This window comes from Aspergillus bombycis, assembly GCF_001792695.1.
Source record: "Aspergillus bombycis strain NRRL26010 chromosome Unknown contig00035, whole genome shotgun sequence".
Taxonomy (NCBI): Eukaryota; Fungi; Ascomycota; class Eurotiomycetes; order Eurotiales; family Aspergillaceae; genus Aspergillus; species Aspergillus bombycis.
In genome coordinates this window covers 215529-234360 of record NW_019170037.1, presented here as the reverse complement: position 1 = coordinate 234360, position 18832 = coordinate 215529, and the positions used below count along the sequence as shown (strand labels likewise).

Below are 18832 nucleotides of genomic sequence, written 5' to 3'. Positions count from 1 at the left end.
TGATCTTCTGTCCACAGTCACGAAAGGGAGGGAAAAGGACAGCTGTCCGTCGTATAGTGACAGATTGTCTTGAACCACGACAGTTCGTATTCGGGATGGGAAGGAAACCACTATGATCAGGCAGAATCATTTCCATTGTAGGGAGTTGAGAGTGACTAAGGGAAGGGTGACTCTCCCAGGCAGAAGCGGTGAATTCGAGCCTCTTCATGGGTTGTGCGGGTCCGTCGCAGCTGGTGATTGGTTAGGTCGGGTACCTCGTAGGGCAGAGGAGTGGGTCTCCCCACGACCCTCACCGACTTGAGTCAAAAAAGAAACAAGAATCCACGCTAAAGCCCTATCGATGGGGCCCGAAGCCTTGTTGGCATCCTTCCATTCGTCGCACGGTCACCTCCGACAGGGGGCCGCGTGCCAATTTGACAGTGTCCCATCGCGATAGGCCGAGGAGGGGAATGGGTTAAAAGATAAACTGTCGTCAAGGAGAATCCTTTCGGGGGGGGGCCGACAGGAAACATAAATAACCCTCGGGACCCCGTGCTTCTCGGCGATTTCTTCCTCTAGTCAGCAACAATTATATCTGCTTCTTAGATACATATCTTAATACCAAGCTTCCCTATTTCTCTTGCTTCAAGCGATGAAAGATCAGAACACTACTATCCCCCAAGTAGACATCCTGCAACAACAGTTGTCCAGCATTGAGCATTCCCTCTCCCATACAACCACTACCTCATCCAATTCTTCCTCCAGCCTTCCAGAAAGGCCTGCTACCTCAACTCAATCTCAAACAAAATCCAACCGACTCTCCTTGACAGCAGGAAGACTCTTTACTTCCCGCTCTCGCTCGAGGTCCAAATCACCCGCTCCCAGCGATATCCCAACCACCACACGCTCGCGTCGCTCCGACTCCGAGAGCACCTATATCCTCAAAAGCGACAAAATGGCTCGCATCAGCATTCCCCGTCGCTCTGCCAGTCCCACCGAAATGTCGACCCCCGCCTCCCCTTCTTCTATCAGGGAGACCCACTCCACAAAGTGCAGATCCGACTCCTACCACTCCCGGAAATCGAGTGACGACTACCGTCGCTACAGCGGAACCGTGAATCACTACGGTCGTCACTCGAACGACTGGTTGTTCGGAGGATTCAGTCTCCGCGACACCGTCCGTGGCGGTGTTGACCGCTTGCGCCAGCGCGATGACAAGAGCTGAATGAAAAGGTGGCTCCGTCAGCAATGACGGATTGTTCTCTCAACTCCTTTCCCTCTATATCTCTTTTCCAGATCCGGGATATATGGTTATATAACAATGACTGTCATTCTCTGAGGATTATGGCCGTGGCCACGGGCTACTCTACCCACCTTTTTCGATCACTGATTACCTTTTCCACTTCTGAGTGAGTTTAGATCAGATTAGATCATTGGTATCGATCGGAGGAAAACTTCTTACTCCCGAGGGAGTAGACGATCTTGTCGCCGAGTCCTTGGGCTCTCTTCGGTTCCTTATGGAGGATCAGTGTTCACCTTTATGGGAATACCTTGCACTACCCACCTGTATGTCGGGCTTGATTCCCTTGGCTGTGCCTGTTGAATAGAGGGATATTGTACCCGGTTATGCAACCATCTGATGATGGACTATTTGCTTTCTTCACTTGCTCGGTTGTACCGAGACATCTTTTGTCTATGAGTTATGTTGTTATGACTTCTTCGCGACTTGCTAGTCGAGTTGCCGATGGTTCCTTTTTCCTGTTTAGGGATCGAAGTGGTCTTCCTGTACCTTTTTTGGCCATCTTGGCTACTAAGTTATACCTATAGTATTATATGATTTAACAGAAGTCATTGTCTTGCCTCACGTAATTGTCGCGTAGATATCGCCTGATGTGCATTGGTTGCTAAGGTAAATTCTAAACATTAACATGTTTTGCACTGTCTTTTGACATCACCAGGCGATCCATTTTATTAACCCCTACGGGCTTCTCGCATGTACACTGGTGAATTATGAGCCATATTCTTGAAGATAATACCGAAGTGTTGTCAAACTGTAGACAGATATCACCAGCCTTTGTAGCAACAGAAGCTAGAAGCAGCTCATTTGATTCGAAATGTCCTGTGGAGTGAGTATAACAGTGTCATGTTTACCCTGTCAAAAGACAGAAAGAGAGAAGAAAGAAAAACAAAAGAAGAAGCAGAAGCTGCCATGACACCCCAGCCGCGCAGCCCTTTCGGGACGACTCATGAGGGAGTGCACAACATCGATCCAAATAGATGTAAAAACAGACTGAAAGAGCATCCTCCAGAAAAAGTCCACCTAAATTCACCGGGTGTACTCTCGAACTACTCCCACATAGAGTGCAAGTCAACAGGCAGTCCTTTATCATTCTGATTCGCCAAGCCAAATATTTTTAATGCGCCTTCTGACTGAACTAATGCGAATTTCTTCCAAGCCGCTGCTTTAGCCAACTCAACAATGACTCGAAGCAACGTTGCAAGTTTATTCAACTGTTCTTGATGGTTGTCCTCCCACCTCTGGAGCTTCCCCAACTTCAAGAAGTTCTTTTTCGTAATGTTTGTAAAATTCCCAGCCTCATCATAATGACCAGCACAGAGAAAGGGTGTCTGGGAAAACCAAAGTTGTTCTGTGTTCTTGGAGATATCCAGATTTTTCCCAACTGCTCCAGTTTTGATCTCGATAATACGAGATGGAGCGACTAGCTTTCCACATTTTATTACTGTATAGCCTGTGGGAGTCTTTTGGACTTCTGATGTAGGCGGTGCCATGTGAATGTCCCTGTCAGACCCGGTGCAGCCGTCGACTTCGTATCGCATAATAATTTTAACATCCCCGAACATGTAGCGAATGACTCGATTATGAGTCAAGCTATCCCTGACTGCCTTTGGATGGCGGGTAGATACCTTTTCAAATTCATGTCCATAACCATGAAACCCCTTAACATAGTTAACTGCTCTTTGGGTCCAACAGGAAAACAATACTGTGCTATTGACAACCTCCACATCGATACGGAATGGACCCTTTTTGCCACTCACGAAACCCAGCAAGAGACGGAGATTACGTCGATCTGTCACAAGATCGATGTCATTGAGTTTCATGCTTGGGTGTGTGAGTAATAATGCTCTGAAGAGTGGCTCGAGAGAGCATTTGGGGAAGACATGTCGATTTGGGTCGATTTGGTATTTTCCCGCATCAACTTTCACCTTTCTTGGTATATTTGGGGGCCTCCATATGGAGGGTGAGCCTAGTACGTTGAGAACTTGAATCCAGATAGAGTTGATCTACGTACCCGGGACGACGATTGTTTTGCGCTGTTTTGAAAGTAGATTGTATGATGCTAATGTTCTTAAATCGACCTTGGTGGTAAGACCATCCCTTGACTGGATGGAATCTAGAGAGATTTCTCCTAAGACATGCCCTAGACCTTTATAAAGTGGATCTTTCGGCATGTTGGTGATGAGGATGGTGAGGGGAGATAATGGTTCAACGCGTTGTGTCAAACCTAAACAAAGTGTGGGTGCCTAAGCCGACTTTTCCTGCCTGAGGCTTGAGCCTACCATTCGTGCCGCAAGATCCCGCACTTGAAATATGCACTTCGCTCCAGGCGTGATAGCCAGAGTTCATGTACGTCTGTTGATATCCGAGAAATCATTTTTCAGATGTCATACAGTCAGCCACGACATCTTCCCTTCGGTTAGGCCAATGTATTTGCGGTCAACATGGGATATACTCACTACTGGCAAAAACAATTGCAAGAGACGGTTTGGTTTGCTAGGTACGCAGCTACTGCAAATCTAAGGGTAGATTCAGCTTATAATAGTTCTATTTAGCAAAACCGGAAGCAATCAACTAGTGGTTGTTAAAAGTATCCCTCATCTTCGCCTTCAGAATGAGCGTAGTATTCTGAACCTATTTTAATCGTGCATCGCTCAGTCGACGACATAGTTGAGCCATCAGATCAAACACACTTTAGTCTTAAAAATATATAGATGATAAACTTCTGAATGCTTATCTCTCTAAACGACTTACAAACCAGGGGATCAAATATGCTGCAAAACGTATCTTAGAAGCCCTAAAGGTTCCACATGACAATATATCCGTACATACAGGTAAGTACAATCAATATCTAAATGAAGTAGCGCCTCCCATACAGTTTAAATGATAGCAAGCCCGACAGCATTCGTGTCAACTATGGCCAAGGGGATATACTGTTTACAGATGCTCAACTTGTGGTAATACTGCTCACGCATATGCCAAGGATAGTGACTTGATTTGAGCGCCTATATGGAGGAATCCTGAATCACAGCACCAAATTGGCCGGGGTTACATAAACAGACATATGGCATTTTGGTCCCTTGGTATGTTAATGTGAATTTTTCGATGTTATTGAACGGTTTTGACCTTACCCCAGGTTATAGCCTTGCTCTACGGAGACATCTTCCTTTCCAAGCCAGATGTTCCCGCGGATCGTGATGATTACGACTTAAAGATTTCATGGAGACAAGTGTACAGTCTTATCGACATACTGCGAAAGCTTCCTCTAGGACACATTAGGTGTCCTGGCCTACATCATGGAAAGCCATTCCGCACGAAAAGAAAAAACCGGTTTGAAGGATTTCAGAACACGAGATATTCGGAGAGGACAAGGAATTTATTCTAGGAATAATGGAACTTGAGCAAAGGGATAGACCACCAGCAACAGAGCTTCCGCAGAACCAGTGGTTCTTTGGTAAAAGTACATAATATAATGAAACGAATGACAGCATTAACCGACATGTTGAGTTCAATTCTCCTACTCTGAGTTATATTTGGGCCAATGCCTGGAGCTTAAAAAATATATAATAAAAATCAAAGGAAACAATAGGATGGCTTATCTTTTGCACGTGCAATAGATAAACAGAACAAATGGATACAATGCACATCATGCCAATTTTGACTCCCAGTAAAAGTGGAATTTGGACCGATTAGTTTAGTATCACTGGGATAGCCAACCGCGAAGGGAACAGGTGGCAGCCCTCTTAATATTGGCTCACCACTGCTTTAGTGCCTCGTCGCTGAATCCCTCTTTCTGGCGATTCGGGGTTTTCGTTGTACGAGGGGACCGCTTGGGCGACAATGGGTAACACATATTCCATTACAGTCAATTTCGCGATTTCCTGATCTCCATTCACAAAGCTGATCAAACCGTCTATGTGAAACCCGACCGAGAAGTTTGACTGCCGACAAATAAGATACGAAAGAATTTGTCTTCGAGGCACCAGTGGCTGGTTGCAAGTTGGAAGTTGGAACCCACTTCCGCCTTGACACTTGCAGGTCTTGGTTCGGAATGTAAGTATCCAAGCCACAATAATGCAACAACAGAGTCAATTTCACGCAGCGGGAATTGGATGCAGCACATGAGCTGCGAGATCACGTCAGCCCTACGCCACTTGCAGCAATATAACCTCCTTGGCGTCCTTGATACGGACCAATAAATGCGGACCCTGGCTTGGATGCGATGTCGCCATCAGAAACGGGCAGGACGAGTTGAATACACCCCAGCTTCCACGCTTCAATCATCCAACCGCCCAGAGATCCGGCAGAACCGACCATATAATACCATCAATTATAGGAATACCTTTGTCTGGTACCACCTGACGCCATATTAATTGTTGATAGCGACCCCCAACGGGGCGTACCCCGCCCGCCGATGGACCCATTCTCCTCCAGGGTCCACTCTTGACCTGTCTGCCAAGCGCCTCTATACTGCTACAACCACGCCGAGTGGGGGACTCTCATCTACTGTAGCACCCGTGTCAATTTTATTCGGCAAGGATCACCCGGTTTCTCCGCTATGGTTGTTGCCTGGACACTCGAAAGTCATCTCCCAGCCCGGGTTGAAACACCGTTTCTTGATGGAGTTGCTGTGTTCCCCTGCTGTACTCCTTCGCCTCCCCACTGCCTGCAGCCATGCGAGAGTGCTGGACTAATAATCGAATGCCATGTGTTGAACATCTTGGATCCATGTGACAGTGCAACGTGGGGTATACTCCGTTGTTGATGGTTGAGGGGGATATAAAACCCACCTGTTGACCTCCTCGTTCGCTTCTCTATCAATCTGGTCAATCAACCTCCTCACCCTTGTCTCTTCAAACAACAGCCATCGTTCTTCACCCCTCATATATTGTTTTATAGTCGTATACTCTCCTTGTATCCACCATGAGCTTCCACCTGAGTGCCGAGGATATCGAGATCAGGGATAACCACATCCTCTTCGCGCGTCTTAAGGACGAAGACGGAGAGTTCCAGGAATCGGAGATCAACTTGGATGACTTCCTCGGAAACAACGACGGTGGGTGACACGTAAATATCCAATCTGGTCAAGCTATTCTGACATCGGTTTTCTCTAGGATCCTTTGAATGGGACGGTGAGAACTTCTCCGGGTCGGCCGAAAATGTTAGATTCGAGATTGAAGGAGACGGCGAAGTGCCAGTTCTACGCGCAGACCTGTTCAATGAAAGCGGAGAGGCAGTTGGAAGCGATGTTAACCTTTCTGAGCGGGTCATCAATGAGAACGGGCACTTTGCCTTTGTATGATGTCAATCGGATTAGCTGATTATCGTACATGTACAATGGAGGTAGTCTAATCGAAGAGTATCAAGTTATCCTCTACCAAATAGCAACCTAGTGAGATAATAAAGCATGTCTTGATGTTTTGATCATACTCGCTGTAACCCCTACTGCCCATTACTCCCATGCCCAAATGTGTGTCTGCCATACGCAGCCTTTTTCCCACGCGAAAAAAACAAAAGAAAATAGAGAAATCAGTAAATAATTAAATTAAAGTATAGGAAAGTATTAATTTAAACCTTAAAAATTAAAATAAAAGAGTGAACGCAATATGAACACACGAGATGAAAGGCCGGCATGCTGATGCCATGGATTCGGATATTGTTCGTGCGTGCTATGTATGAAAGACAGTCATCAGGGGACGCCACAAGTGAACTGGGTAAAGAGTGGAGAGATTGTACTGGTGACTACAAGTAACTGCCGGCTGACATGTCCAGGTTATTTCCATGCCATCTTCACCACCACTTACTTAGTTCATCATTAAGAAAACCATCTCCATTGAATTGCGTCGCCATGGTCGTTAGTGTGGGGGTTCAGCCACCGAGGCTGCAGTGTTCCCAAGTCCTACACCAGCTGGTCAGTAAGAGGGAAAAGAGCGCCAAGCTGAGCTATAGTCTCCACGACTTCTGGCGAGAAAGCGACAAGGTGATTAACCGCTTGAAAGTCTGGCAGAGTAACGCCAATCCACCTATCAATGGCGCCCGCATCCCACCAGTATTTATCTGGACTTAAGGAAAGAGAATATGGCGATTATATCACGAATATTACAATTAGGAGCTACAACAGACCGCAGATATCTGTGATATAAACAGCCTGACCAATAGAATCTAGATGATCGAGATTTCCTGTCGTATGTTATCACAGAAGGTACAACAAGGTAGTGCTTTTCGATTCCTCGCGATAACTCTACCTAGATGATTAGCTTGAGGTAACTCCAACACTAGGAATCTATTCCTGAGCTGTGGCTCAGGATGAGCCCTGCATTCTCCAGTCGACTAGATGGTAGTAAATACTCCTAAAGTAAAATATTATATTTAAATGTTTGAGCCCATACCTGAACCAATGGGTGACTCAGTGAAGAAAGCTTTCCATTGTTACAGCTGATCTGTCAATTTTGGGGATCTGCGAAGGATATCCGTGTGGCTATCTTTATGCCTATGTTAGGGGGTAGGTAGCTATTTAAGCTAAAAACAATACAACTGACACTAACATGATGTATTTTGTTGCTGCGTTTAGCATCCCTGCTTACTATACCTAGTAACGGAGAGTTGCTCAGCCTACCGTGGCCCAGGTGTTGATAGGGTACTAACTGGCTGTTTTTGTTGACTGGTTTAGTTAGTATATTGTTGGCACAATGGACTCTTCTGTACTGGAATTGGACGTGAAGTTTAAGCTCTAAATCAATACTTAGATCCAGATCGGATGTGTGTTGAAATAGCTGTTTACTGTCAATGTACTTTCCACAAAAATGTTATATCATCAAAGATAAAACACCTTTACTATGATATTATCAGATTCTTATCATCATGTCCCTGTCCATTATAAAATAAAGTAACTTCAATATCCTATACTCACCTGACACTTTTCACTGTGACAAGAACTGTAGCTGTGGCTCAGTACATGAGAGGGGGGGGGGAGTCTCCGTTTTACACAAAATTTCATAACTGCATGTAGACTGTTGACAGGACATTCTGGGAGATTGGGATACTCACCTGTCTCTCTGCAGTCTTCACCTGACTTAATTGATTGCCACCCATGCTAATCACAGGGCACTTTTTGTGGTAGTGAATATTTCACACCACGCATTCACTTAGGAAGGTTACTGGAAAGGCCTAGTGCTGGGGATATAAGACGCTCATTCAACATTATACGGAGCCCCTAACTGATCATATTCTTTAACCCACTTGCTCCTGTATACGTTTGCCTCTCTGCTGCCTGCTGTTATCCCTTGCCTTTCAAACAAAGAAATCCCCCAGCGACACAGGACTTTCGTTGATATATACACCAGCGAAAAACCTTTCCTCTCCTTTCCTCTCTACCTTGTGAGTATTTCATATAACAGAACCGGCTGCAGTAAAGCATGGGTCGAAAATCTAACCAGAATTTCAAAAGGGAACGCCGGAGAGACCAACAAAGACGCAGTCCGTGTTGTACCGGCCTATTAATTTCCGGCTCCTGCCACACGCGCCGACCTGACTGACGAGATGAAGCGAAAGGACTCCTTAACCTTTCGAGATGGATCCCTCCAAGTGACAAATGAGGGCGACGATACTGTCGTTGGCAACTCTTTAGGATTAAAACGAATAAACCTGCGCTCGTATGAAAAGACGGTTAGGGAGCGCTTTTTGCTAACATACAAACGTGACAAGCTACATTGTGCCAGTAAGGACGACTGTCAAATTATCAGTCGGACGAACAATAAAGTCCACGAAGGCGATGTCGTGGCTGACGCCCGGCTTTCCAACGATGGGGATCGACATGATTACGACGTCTTCGAGAAGCTATAAGGGCCAACCCAAAAGACATTGACATGTTAGGTATGTCACATGTTAACTACTGCATAGGATAGGGCCCAGCTAACATGCTGACGTATAGGTGGCACCGGAGCCATTGAGGTTGTAAATCAATACGCGACACACGTGGCTGCTGATAGCCGCCATTGCTCAGAGAGGTTTGAGGAACTGTTCCAGGAGTTTTTGAAAAACTTGAAAGCTGCGGGATACCCTCTTGATTTTATGTTTGACCAGTCATGCGAAGATCCAGTTGTTCTGCGGGTCAGAGATAGCTACTGGGAGTTACTTCATTGTTTCAAGTCAGAGATCAGATATAACAATCGTAGGAAACGAAAACGAGACCAGGACTGTCAGGGGTAATAGTTCAGGGGTATGGATTTGCAATTAGGAAGTATCGTTAGTTTACATTACGTTGGCTTACTACTTTGGCGCCAGGGAACTATGTTGTATACATACCGTTGCTTCTGGGCCTTATATTAATATACTAATGATACTTTGCTCAGAGTTGAGGACCTGAATGGAGAATAATCTTAAAACTTATTGATTGTTCCCTACGTCAGCTAGCACTACGGTGTCTGCAGCTACACAGATCTTGATTACAATATATGCTTCCCTCCTCAGTGGCCTAGCCGATCAGACAAGCGGCCCAGATGATCTAATCCATATCGTCATCTGAATAGAGTTATGGAAGCTTATAGACTAGGTTTTATTTTCTAACGTATCCTTTGTTGTCTATTCTCAGAATGGAAAGTTATACTTTGAGTTTCTACCTAATCATCATATGCGATTGTTCTATCACCTAGCTGGCTAAACCACCAAATGATGATTCCATTCTCTGGTAACTTTTGCCATCCACTTTGTTTCTCCTTAGTCACAGTCTCGTATCTGCTTCGGATGTCTTTAATATAATCTCGTCCATCAACGACACCGTTCTCGATGTATATAGGCTTAATAGTCTCCTGGCTAAGATCGTGGTCCCATCGTACCTGTCCAATAGATTCAATATGTTCATCGCTGTAGTATAGTAGAAGACCCAGACATGGACGGTGTGGCTGTTGCTTATCCCTGCATACATGCACCTTCACAAGGCCTTTAAGTGACGCTTTTGTTATATACCAAGTACTGGATATTGACCCTCGACCGGGAGGGACTGCTGGGAGTTCAAAGCGTGTATTCCTCGGGGGAGGCTCCAACGGCCCGACATCAAACTGGTCATTGCAGGTAACTCCAATGTCGGAAATGTATCTTATGGCTGGATCTAATCCATCATGAAAAATCCCTGAAATAGCGCCGTCGCCATCCCTGACCAAAGGGTGATACTCATATTGATCGATAATCCGAGTTGGAAACTGAGGTCCAAATGTAATGGTTCTACCCAGTGAAGTTTGGAGCTTACAAGCCACTGGTGAGTCATGAATGATACGTGAGGAAAAGGTGACATACTACTAAGATCGGGTCGGATGCTGGTCCACGGCAAATCCGAAACTTCCGAATCCAAGCTGCTTTAATAAGTTCATCTTTATTGAACGGGAAATAGATCCAGTGTTTGTAACTGTTATTCATCCTTTGATTCATCAAATCGATGAACTCTCTATATTCTTTCGATATATCGGAAAAACAATGCATTATAAAGGGGCCTGGTTGCATCAGCGAACCCTCTTAAATCTTCAGATGTAGGCTTCTTGGAGGGCTCGTAGCTGTTCTGTAGAACGTCATAGCACGCTGCATGAAACCAGACTGCAGGGTACGGCGACTTTAAACAGCGTGCGCATGGATATCTACAGTCGGGAACAGTATGCAATTTCTGATCTAGGTCTGTCGACGGGTTAGACGGGCCAGAATTGCAAAGAAAGCAGGACGCACCGAGAATATGTGACCCAACAGTCGGAGCTTGCCTACATAGCACACATAGAGACTGCGCAATATGGATGTCTCGTCCGGAAATCATTTATAATGAACCTAATTAAACTAAAATCGGCATATCACGTAGATAGGCAACATGTTCCTGAAGCTCTCATGAATCCAGGCAGCTAGCGCGTATTATACAATGATCAGGGTCGGTGTAGAACCGAAAACCGACCGAGCCTTGGGCCTTGGCGGAAATACGCGGCCCGTGCCTTGCATAAATACGTGAGGGGAAGAACTAATACTGGTCTCGCACCTCTCACAACACTTTCTTATTTAACATGGAAAGACATGATCAGGATAGAACCTAAACAATTACTACCAGCCACAGTAGGGCATCTATATCATGTGACATATGTTCAACTTCAAACCCCGCCCAATGTTGTCAGATGCCCTCTTTTCTTTGAGGATAGCTGCAGTTAAGATGGTAACCCCCTCAAACTCCGTTTCTCTAGTTTGAACATTATGCTGTCTAGCTGTCTCCAAATCTATTATTATTGTCACCGGAATTGCTGGTTAAGATCCTGCAGTCCCTGGCTTCGTCAAGAGACCTTTACGCGATCGTCAAAACATCATCGCAGTTTAATCGGGTTTATGCAGCATATCGGCATTCCATTCTATCCGCAATTTTACTATGCACTATACCCAAGGATGTTGAACTAGACTTTGTCCTGGCGTACCGTGCACAGAAAATCTGGAAGTTGGTTCCTGAAGATGAAGAATGGCGTGGCGGATATCGCCGCAGCAGGTAGGCAAAGCTTTTCGATAGTATTAATCAAGAATCCACTGCCATCCTTGACCAGTTTAAGTATGGGCAAGGCGATCAACCTTACAAGTTACTCTCTGATCGGGTGCTTTTACCGGATATATGGAAATTTTACAGTAGTTTCGAATAACTTCTACTTTCCTACGGCACCAGGGCATTCTCAGACCTACAATAATCTTCCTCTGTCTCAGATGTGCTGCTATCCTTTACTGAGCAGACCCGTCTGCAGCAAACCTTTTTTCGGTGGGAGATTTATACATGCCTGTTCCAGAAATCACAGGTTATTGGTGTTGATCCTCGCTGCCCGGCACCTTCAACTGAACCAGCACCAAGGTTTGCAGCATGCTTCGTCCCTGGGAAGTTGAGGAAATATCCTGCGTAGCTCAGTTCTATAAAGCTCTTATGGAAGAGCTTAGCGATGCGATCGAGGAAGACTTTGTGGCAATTGCAAAGGAGAAAATGGCTGCGCACGCCGAGGTCGGTGGTAAGCAGAAAGATGACGTTGGGGGTATGTTGGATTGGCTCTGCCTATGGTGGTATGACGAATCGTTTAAGGGAAGCCAAGCCAGCAGTCATGATATATAGAGTATTTAGTCTCGCGAGGAATGTTATCCATTCGGAAGCTGACCAGCGCACCATTTCCAATTGCGAGAAGGAAGATTGTGAAATCAGATCTCCAAGCTAGACGTAAAAAGTCGATGTTGCTTGGATTGCACGGGTCGGATTCTCGTGAGGAAAGCGAAGAAGAGAAAGGGAATCCAATAAAGGGCACCCAGAGGACATTCCTGATGGCGAGTGTCTTGGGCATTGCAATTTCAGTTGGCTATGGGCTGTCGGGAATACGAAGACGAGTTGGAAATGGGATGTCGATCCTCCTGCTAACTATGAGCTGAGAAATCGGGGCTACGTCTTCTGGGACAAAGCACGGCTGCTAAAATGTCAAGACTTCCAATCTCCTCGTGATCCAGTAAAGAATGCTTTTGAGTTCCCTTCTGGCTACCAAGAGCATTCTGAACGGCCGGGTATCCAGACCAAGCTCAAAGATCTCCCTATCCGTGGGGATTTTGTTGCAGAGATCTTCTGTGACAGACTGTAGGAACTAGTCTCACGGTTCTGAGAATCAGGCATCATATTCCTGCCCATGTACGTGAGATATACAACTCTCTTTCATGTACTCTAGTTTTCTCACGTTGTTGGACACAGTGCCTTACCTATCATAGGTTCTAGTGCGCCTGTTGCTCCTTCGGCCCTTTCGAACCCGCTTAGCAATCCAAACACGTTGTCATAAACCCAATACGACTGGTAGTGTCATGCAAAATGATGCCTTGCTGTCTATATTTAAAGCAATAAATGTTGAATTTCATTCGAGCTGGACCCTCCGGTAAGGGTTACAGTCCATAATATAATCTCAAAGCTTCGACTAATTAGAAGTGATTACAACTACAGGCCCAACAACTCATACTTCAAATTAACACTATATGGCCGATAAAAGCCCCACTAGAACGGCTCTTGCTGTGGAAAGGCCGCACGCATATCCTTAACAAACTTCTCATCCAGGAGAGATAGTAAAACCGGATCATTCTCCTCCTGCATCCAGGTAGGGTCATGCGCTAAGGCAACGTGGACCCCCAGCTCGTTTTCCAGCAATCTAATCCGTGCCAGCGTATCCTTTGCTGCAGTGACATCTGTGTGGAGACAAGCCATGCTCCCGCCGACCTCGAAAGTCCCAAACTCCTTTGTACCATCGAGTAGTGCCCTATGTCAGAGTTAGTTTAGGTCTTCAGAAAAGCAATAAATTATGTACCGTGAATGACAACAATCGGAAGCCAACATAACCCACTCGCCTGTTGCGAGCTTAGCACAAGCACCCAGATTACCTGGCATATGGCCCGGAGCCTGAATGACCCAGAAGCTCCCGTCTCCAAAAAAGTCCATCGCGCGCTCAAACGGCCCAAAACGCGTCCACGGCCCTTGTAACGTCTCCCATCGCTCTGTCGCCCGTTCCGGATCGAAGTATCTTCCGTCCCATGTAGAGGATGGGTTTATGAAATGGCCTGGGGCGCAATATTCAGATGTACCAGGGCCGAAAAGGACAGTCGCATTTTTGAAGCTCTGGCTTACTGGTCGGCAGTGATCAAAATGTGCATGACTATACATATAGATGAGAAAGTGCATCCAAACCGTGAGCGCTGCAGTCAGCCGACGGGACATTTTTTGTATTCGAACCTGAGTAAAATGGTGTCGACTTCATCAGCGGTAACTTCATTACGACGCTCGATTTGCTTTTCAATTGACTCGCGAGGGTCCTGGGGATTGATTTCTTTAAATGGTCCGTTTACGATAGCTGGTGGAAAATCGTCTGGTATCTTTGACCTGTGAATACTTATGTTTCTGACCGGGGATCGAGCCTTAGAGGCAGAGAGACGTACCGATGACATCCCCAGATCCCAGAGCATGCGTCGGTCTTGCTTGACGTGATGGATGAAAAACGCCCAGTTATACAGCCGAAACTCTTTTGGCTCCTCCCCCGCGTGGAGTATATGGGATTTCGCCGTCATGCTTCCTCCATTAAGGAGCTGGACATGAACGTAGCCATCTGTCACGGGCAGTTCCATCTTGGGATCTGGCCTGATAGGTAGTCCTTCTGTTTCCTCGTTCAGTAAAGCGCACAATTGGGGATGTGTTTCCCGTCAATTAATAGGTGTGGGATGCTGGACGCCACAGCCAAGCGGGGTTCAACTATAGACCCACATGTATAAAGTAGTGTAAGAGCTAACGACTAAATGTTACGCGTTTGAGTATACGTTAACTAATGATGTTGAGAGCACCAAGCTTTGATGTTTATTTACCGAGTACGATAATCAACCAAGCTATTTTCCCTACTTGTACCACTTGTAATAGTAAGAAATTGTGCGAACCAGTCTGCATTCTTCGAAATCCTGAGTCTGTTTGACAGCCAGTGAAAGAAAGATACTGCTGAAACACCAGAACTTACTAAGGTATTAACAAAATAGTCTATTATCTCAAATCCATCTTTAATCGATCCTTCTTGTATTGGTAAAAAATCACAACTGTCTGGAAATATTTAAGCGCAATTCAAGTCTATGTATAGTACCCTATTATATTACGGAGCTTTGGATTATTATAGAGCACTTTTGCCTTCTAAATATTATCGAATCTCGCGGAGTTTAGCTAGGCATTCTTTTTAAAAAAAATTAGATAGATCTATTTACTGCAAAACTTGGGATATATTTAATAAGAATAGTATTGAACGACAGTTTATTGTCAAGGTATATATCAAGATTTGACTAAACAGCGGATTGGCTATTTCGAATTAATCTATAACATTTTGAGATAACATCCCTCCGACACAAATCCTTCAATTTTGTTCGACAGTATACAGTAGACTCAGAAATAAAGAGATCAACTTTACAGCCAGAGGGGTCAAACTCAGACGGGCCTCTGTTATAATGCTTTAATTATAAGAAAGAAGTCAGTATATAAATAAGACTCCTTGTACTTTAGCACATGTACGTCTGCCTGCAGAATTGATCGCGGTATTATAGTGGTTAGATAATCTAAATATCATTTAACTATACGGTCCAAGAGCCTGGCAGATAAAGCAAATATTGTAGGTCGCTTAGCCAACTTCTCATATCAGGGGCTCAAAAAGCCAATCTATGTTAGAGTAAAGATCGTCGGTTATTCCAGAAGCAGACTCTCCGTGGATCAGACCTGTTTTATCGAAATAAACTGATTCGGTAGGCTCGTCACTGCTAGGAATATGGCATGAATGGCTAACGTTTGGCATGGGAGGGAACAGGCTTTGTTTGAATTCACTATTCAGGCCCCCCATATTTGACTCCAAAGCCCCTACAGATTGGTTATCTAGGACCGCGCGAGGAATTCCAAGCTCTTCAGCCCTGAATGTAGCCGCGCGCTCCATCAGCCGCGACAGGGGCTTTTGGAACATGGAGTATGTCGCAGGCGCTTCTTTAACAAACTTGCTGTACATCTTGGTTACTACATTCCAGGCATGGTCAGTTTCCGGTCCGATGTCCCGAGCGCAGAGTTCTGAAAGAATGTAAGCTAGGGCGTGCCACTGCTTGTAGCTTCGGCATAACCAGGCAAAATGTGCAGTACTTTCATTTTCCTGCAGGAAATAAGCAAACTCGGTGATTTCGACTGCAGTTTGGAAAATAGGGTCGACTGCTTGTCTCGTGGAAGCCAACTCGTTGACTTTTGATGTCTTTTGTATTTGGATCGCCAACCATACTTTCGACAGCATGAGCCGGCCGATCGTTGCGACCATCCATTGTATGGGAACTCCGAGGTCAAAATGACCCATATAGCGGTCCTGAAGACGACATGCTAGAGCTTTGATGTGGGCCTCCCGGTCACTAATTGATATCTTCGAATTCCGACCGAAGGAAGGACCCAATTGGGAGACGCTAGCCGCAATTTCACAGTTGATAATGCAGAGAGTGATATCAGTATACCCTATTTTCTCGGATGGTAGCTCTGCCATTTCTGGAACTAGGTCCTGGCCTTCGACGTTGGAGGGGAGACGCATATCAAACGTGTCTGGTTTGATTTGGGTATCCGTTCCTTGATCCTCTGAAGCAAGCATGTCCAATATACAGAGATGCCACCACAATCGTCGACGCATTTCTGTTTCAAAAGGGCTTAGGCCAAACTTTGATCCATCACGATGAATACCCTGGCCCTGAGCGACACGCACAACCACGCAGCCTCAGCCCATATAATCCTTGTGTCACCTACTACGCGAAAGCACAGCAGAAAGAGCACCGCTGCTTGAAGAATAGAGATATCTTGGGACCTTATAAAGTTGGCCTGCTTCAAGGCCCTGTTCACAGCCACACTCAAACCCTGAATAGTCATCTCATACGATTGTCCAAGCGTTGATACACACTGGTCAGGTGTCATGCTAACAACGGCAGCAAAGCAGACAGATAGTATCAGGGATCTATTGCCGGGCTCTAAAGCGATGCCATCGGCTGCGTCGCGCACGATTCGCTCCACTGACGGTATGTGCAGGACGGCAATCAACGGGTGAACGCGAGTTTGGTAGATATGCCATAACATGCACAATTGGCCTGAATGAGGATAGAATCCTTTTGAACTCATGTTGGTCCAATTAGTATCTCCAACAAGGCCTCCGTGCGGGAGACCAAATGGGCCCAGGATATCTTCCGTCTTGATATCGTCTTCGGACGATGAACTTTCAACGACATCCCGCAGCTCTTGGATCTGTAAATGATCAGCAATCCACCACCGATGAATCATTCAAGGGGCACCAACTCCCCCACCTTATCTCCAAATATCACAGAAGCATCATCATCGACGTACCGACTCCTCCCATCTCTTACTACCAGTCGGCCACTCTGTTCTGGTTTCTCAAAATTCGTTCTCGTCGAACCATGTACCTGAGCTGCACCGCAGTTTCCTAGATTAGACCCGGAGTCATCCTTGCCTGCATGATGCATTGATCGAAGCCTCTCAGCATCCTCTAACTGTTTCAAGCGGGCCATTAATTCAGAAACCGGAGGTCTATTCAATTTCCGGGACGCCCGCTTTGCCCCGGGGAATACACACTCTTTCCCCAGCCTTGAGCATGCCTCACAGGGGTATTTCCTATCACATCGGACCTTCCGTTGGCGACAGTTGTTGCAGCTGCGCTTGCTGGCCTCACTTTTGGGGTGGCTTGGCATAGTAATCTTGCGTAGTCGGAGGGTTGTTACACTCCGGACAGCATTTTACGGTTATCCTGTGCTAATTTGTGGCATTGGTATGGGCATGTATTGTAACCATTGTCAGTTAGTGTTTCAAGGAGGTTCCACATTGATCGACATTTAATTGACGTTGGTATAAATCGCTTGGCGTCCTGTGTCTATTATGTCATCATGTTTTCTTCGACGATTTGTGAACTTTATTATCCATTGATCTCATTGAGATATGTTGCCATCACTGTGCGAGATTCTTAATATGCCTCCTGCTACTACTCCGTACTTGAGGCCTTCTGTCTCAATTTACTAGAGGGATATGAATATTCAGAGTGACTATGAGTTTTAGAATATTCGGAAACCCAGAGTTGCGGCTAGGGAACTGAGAGCATGAAAACTCTGTACTTTTGCTTCTGTGAAACATGGACAAAAAATGAATATTCACCTGGTACAACTTAGGATAAAAAATAATGGTAGTAATTAGATATGATAACTTGGAACCCACGCTTCATTTTATTCCTGGAATTGTTAACTCGAAGAACTGGATACCGGTGCACCAGGAGCAAGCCCTGCGTTTGTCTGCAGACACTGTCGTACTAGCTACGTAATTCTAGATTAAGGAATATTATTCAATTATCAATTTTGAAAGTATTTTGAAGCTTACCAAGATGTGCGTGAGTTAGTTAAGGCTGAAGCTTGGATAATCTTATCGTGCACTTTAGCGTCGGGGTTGAGATCAAAACCGAGAGTGGAGCCGATTACCAACTGACGATGAGCATACTGTGGGTTTGTATTGTTAGCCACCCGAAGAAAGATTCAAATTGGAAGACATTGGTCTATGGCCGAAGGAATAAAGGCGATTAGAAGTACCACGGATGTGATAAAAAAGACTGGTTTATAATCTATTACAAAAACCTCTCCTGGTCTTGCTTCTTTCCTTCTCATATTGACTACATCTCATTCTATTTTACGGTCTTACTATCACATTAGAAGTCGAAGAAATGTCGAGGACTTTGTCCCGAGCCGACCAAGCTGTCTAAATATATTATATTTATATAGATATAGACTCTCAACCCCCAGAGGTTATGAGCAGATAGGTATGGTTCAAAATCAAACAGGATATCTAAATCCCCCAGACTGTTCTCTGATATCTATATTAATATAATTCTTCTAACTATATAACCTAGTTATAGGGCCCTGTGCTGTATATAAGACCCTACTATTAACTAGTATTCTATCTACTACAGGTAGGGGTTCTAGCTAGGATTCGAATCTAGGATCTTAAGATCCCGC

The 18832-nt window shown here is 45.3% G+C and overlaps 7 protein-coding genes across 7 annotated transcripts; 4 read left to right on the top strand and 3 right to left on the bottom strand.

Moving 5' to 3' along the window:
- Positions 1 to 631: 631 nt before the first annotated feature.
- ABOM_005716 (uncharacterized protein) lies at positions 632 to 1204 on the top strand (the record flags this gene model as incomplete). Its single annotated transcript, XM_022532845.1, has 1 exon — positions 632 to 1204. One exon carries the CDS (start codon positions 632 to 634, stop codon positions 1202 to 1204), a length of 573 nt encoding a protein of 190 aa, XP_022389828.1.
- A 1121-nt stretch (positions 1205 to 2325) lies between these two features.
- On the bottom strand, positions 2326 to 3099 carry ABOM_005715 (uncharacterized protein; the record flags this gene model as incomplete). The annotated part of the gene is made up of 1 exon (XM_022532844.1): positions 2326 to 3099. One exon carries the CDS (start codon positions 3097 to 3099, stop codon positions 2326 to 2328), a length of 774 nt encoding a protein of 257 aa, XP_022389827.1.
- A 3100-nt stretch (positions 3100 to 6199) lies between these two features.
- Positions 6200 to 6578, top strand: ABOM_005714 (CVNH domain-containing protein; the record flags this gene model as incomplete). The annotated part of the gene is made up of 2 exons (XM_022532843.1): positions 6200 to 6332; positions 6391 to 6578. 2 exons carry the CDS (start codon positions 6200 to 6202, stop codon positions 6576 to 6578), a joined length of 321 nt encoding a protein of 106 aa, XP_022389826.1.
- A 2563-nt stretch (positions 6579 to 9141) lies between these two features.
- Positions 9142 to 9484, top strand: ABOM_005713 (uncharacterized protein; the record flags this gene model as incomplete). The annotated part of the gene is made up of 2 exons (XM_022532842.1): positions 9142 to 9148; positions 9207 to 9484. The coding sequence occupies 2 exons, from the start codon at positions 9142 to 9144 to the stop codon at positions 9482 to 9484; spliced, it is 285 nt and encodes a 94-aa protein (XP_022389833.1).
- A 2653-nt stretch (positions 9485 to 12137) lies between these two features.
- ABOM_005712 (uncharacterized protein) lies at positions 12138 to 12891 on the top strand (the record flags this gene model as incomplete). Its single annotated transcript, XM_022532841.1, has 2 exons — positions 12138 to 12303; positions 12572 to 12891. 2 exons carry the CDS (start codon positions 12138 to 12140, stop codon positions 12889 to 12891), a joined length of 486 nt encoding a protein of 161 aa, XP_022389832.1.
- A 401-nt stretch (positions 12892 to 13292) lies between these two features.
- ABOM_005711 (MBL fold metallo-hydrolase) lies at positions 13293 to 14410 on the bottom strand (the record flags this gene model as incomplete). Its single annotated transcript, XM_022532840.1, has 4 exons — positions 13293 to 13551; positions 13636 to 13944; positions 14022 to 14161; positions 14225 to 14410. 4 exons carry the CDS (start codon positions 14408 to 14410, stop codon positions 13293 to 13295), a joined length of 894 nt encoding a protein of 297 aa, XP_022389831.1.
- A 1037-nt stretch (positions 14411 to 15447) lies between these two features.
- Positions 15448 to 17347, bottom strand: ABOM_005710 (fungal specific transcription factor domain-containing protein; the record flags this gene model as incomplete). Its single annotated transcript, XM_022532839.1, has 3 exons — positions 15448 to 16521; positions 16578 to 17066; positions 17126 to 17347. 3 exons carry the CDS (start codon positions 17345 to 17347, stop codon positions 15448 to 15450), a joined length of 1785 nt encoding a protein of 594 aa, XP_022389830.1.
- Positions 17348 to 18832: the final 1485 nt, after the last annotated feature.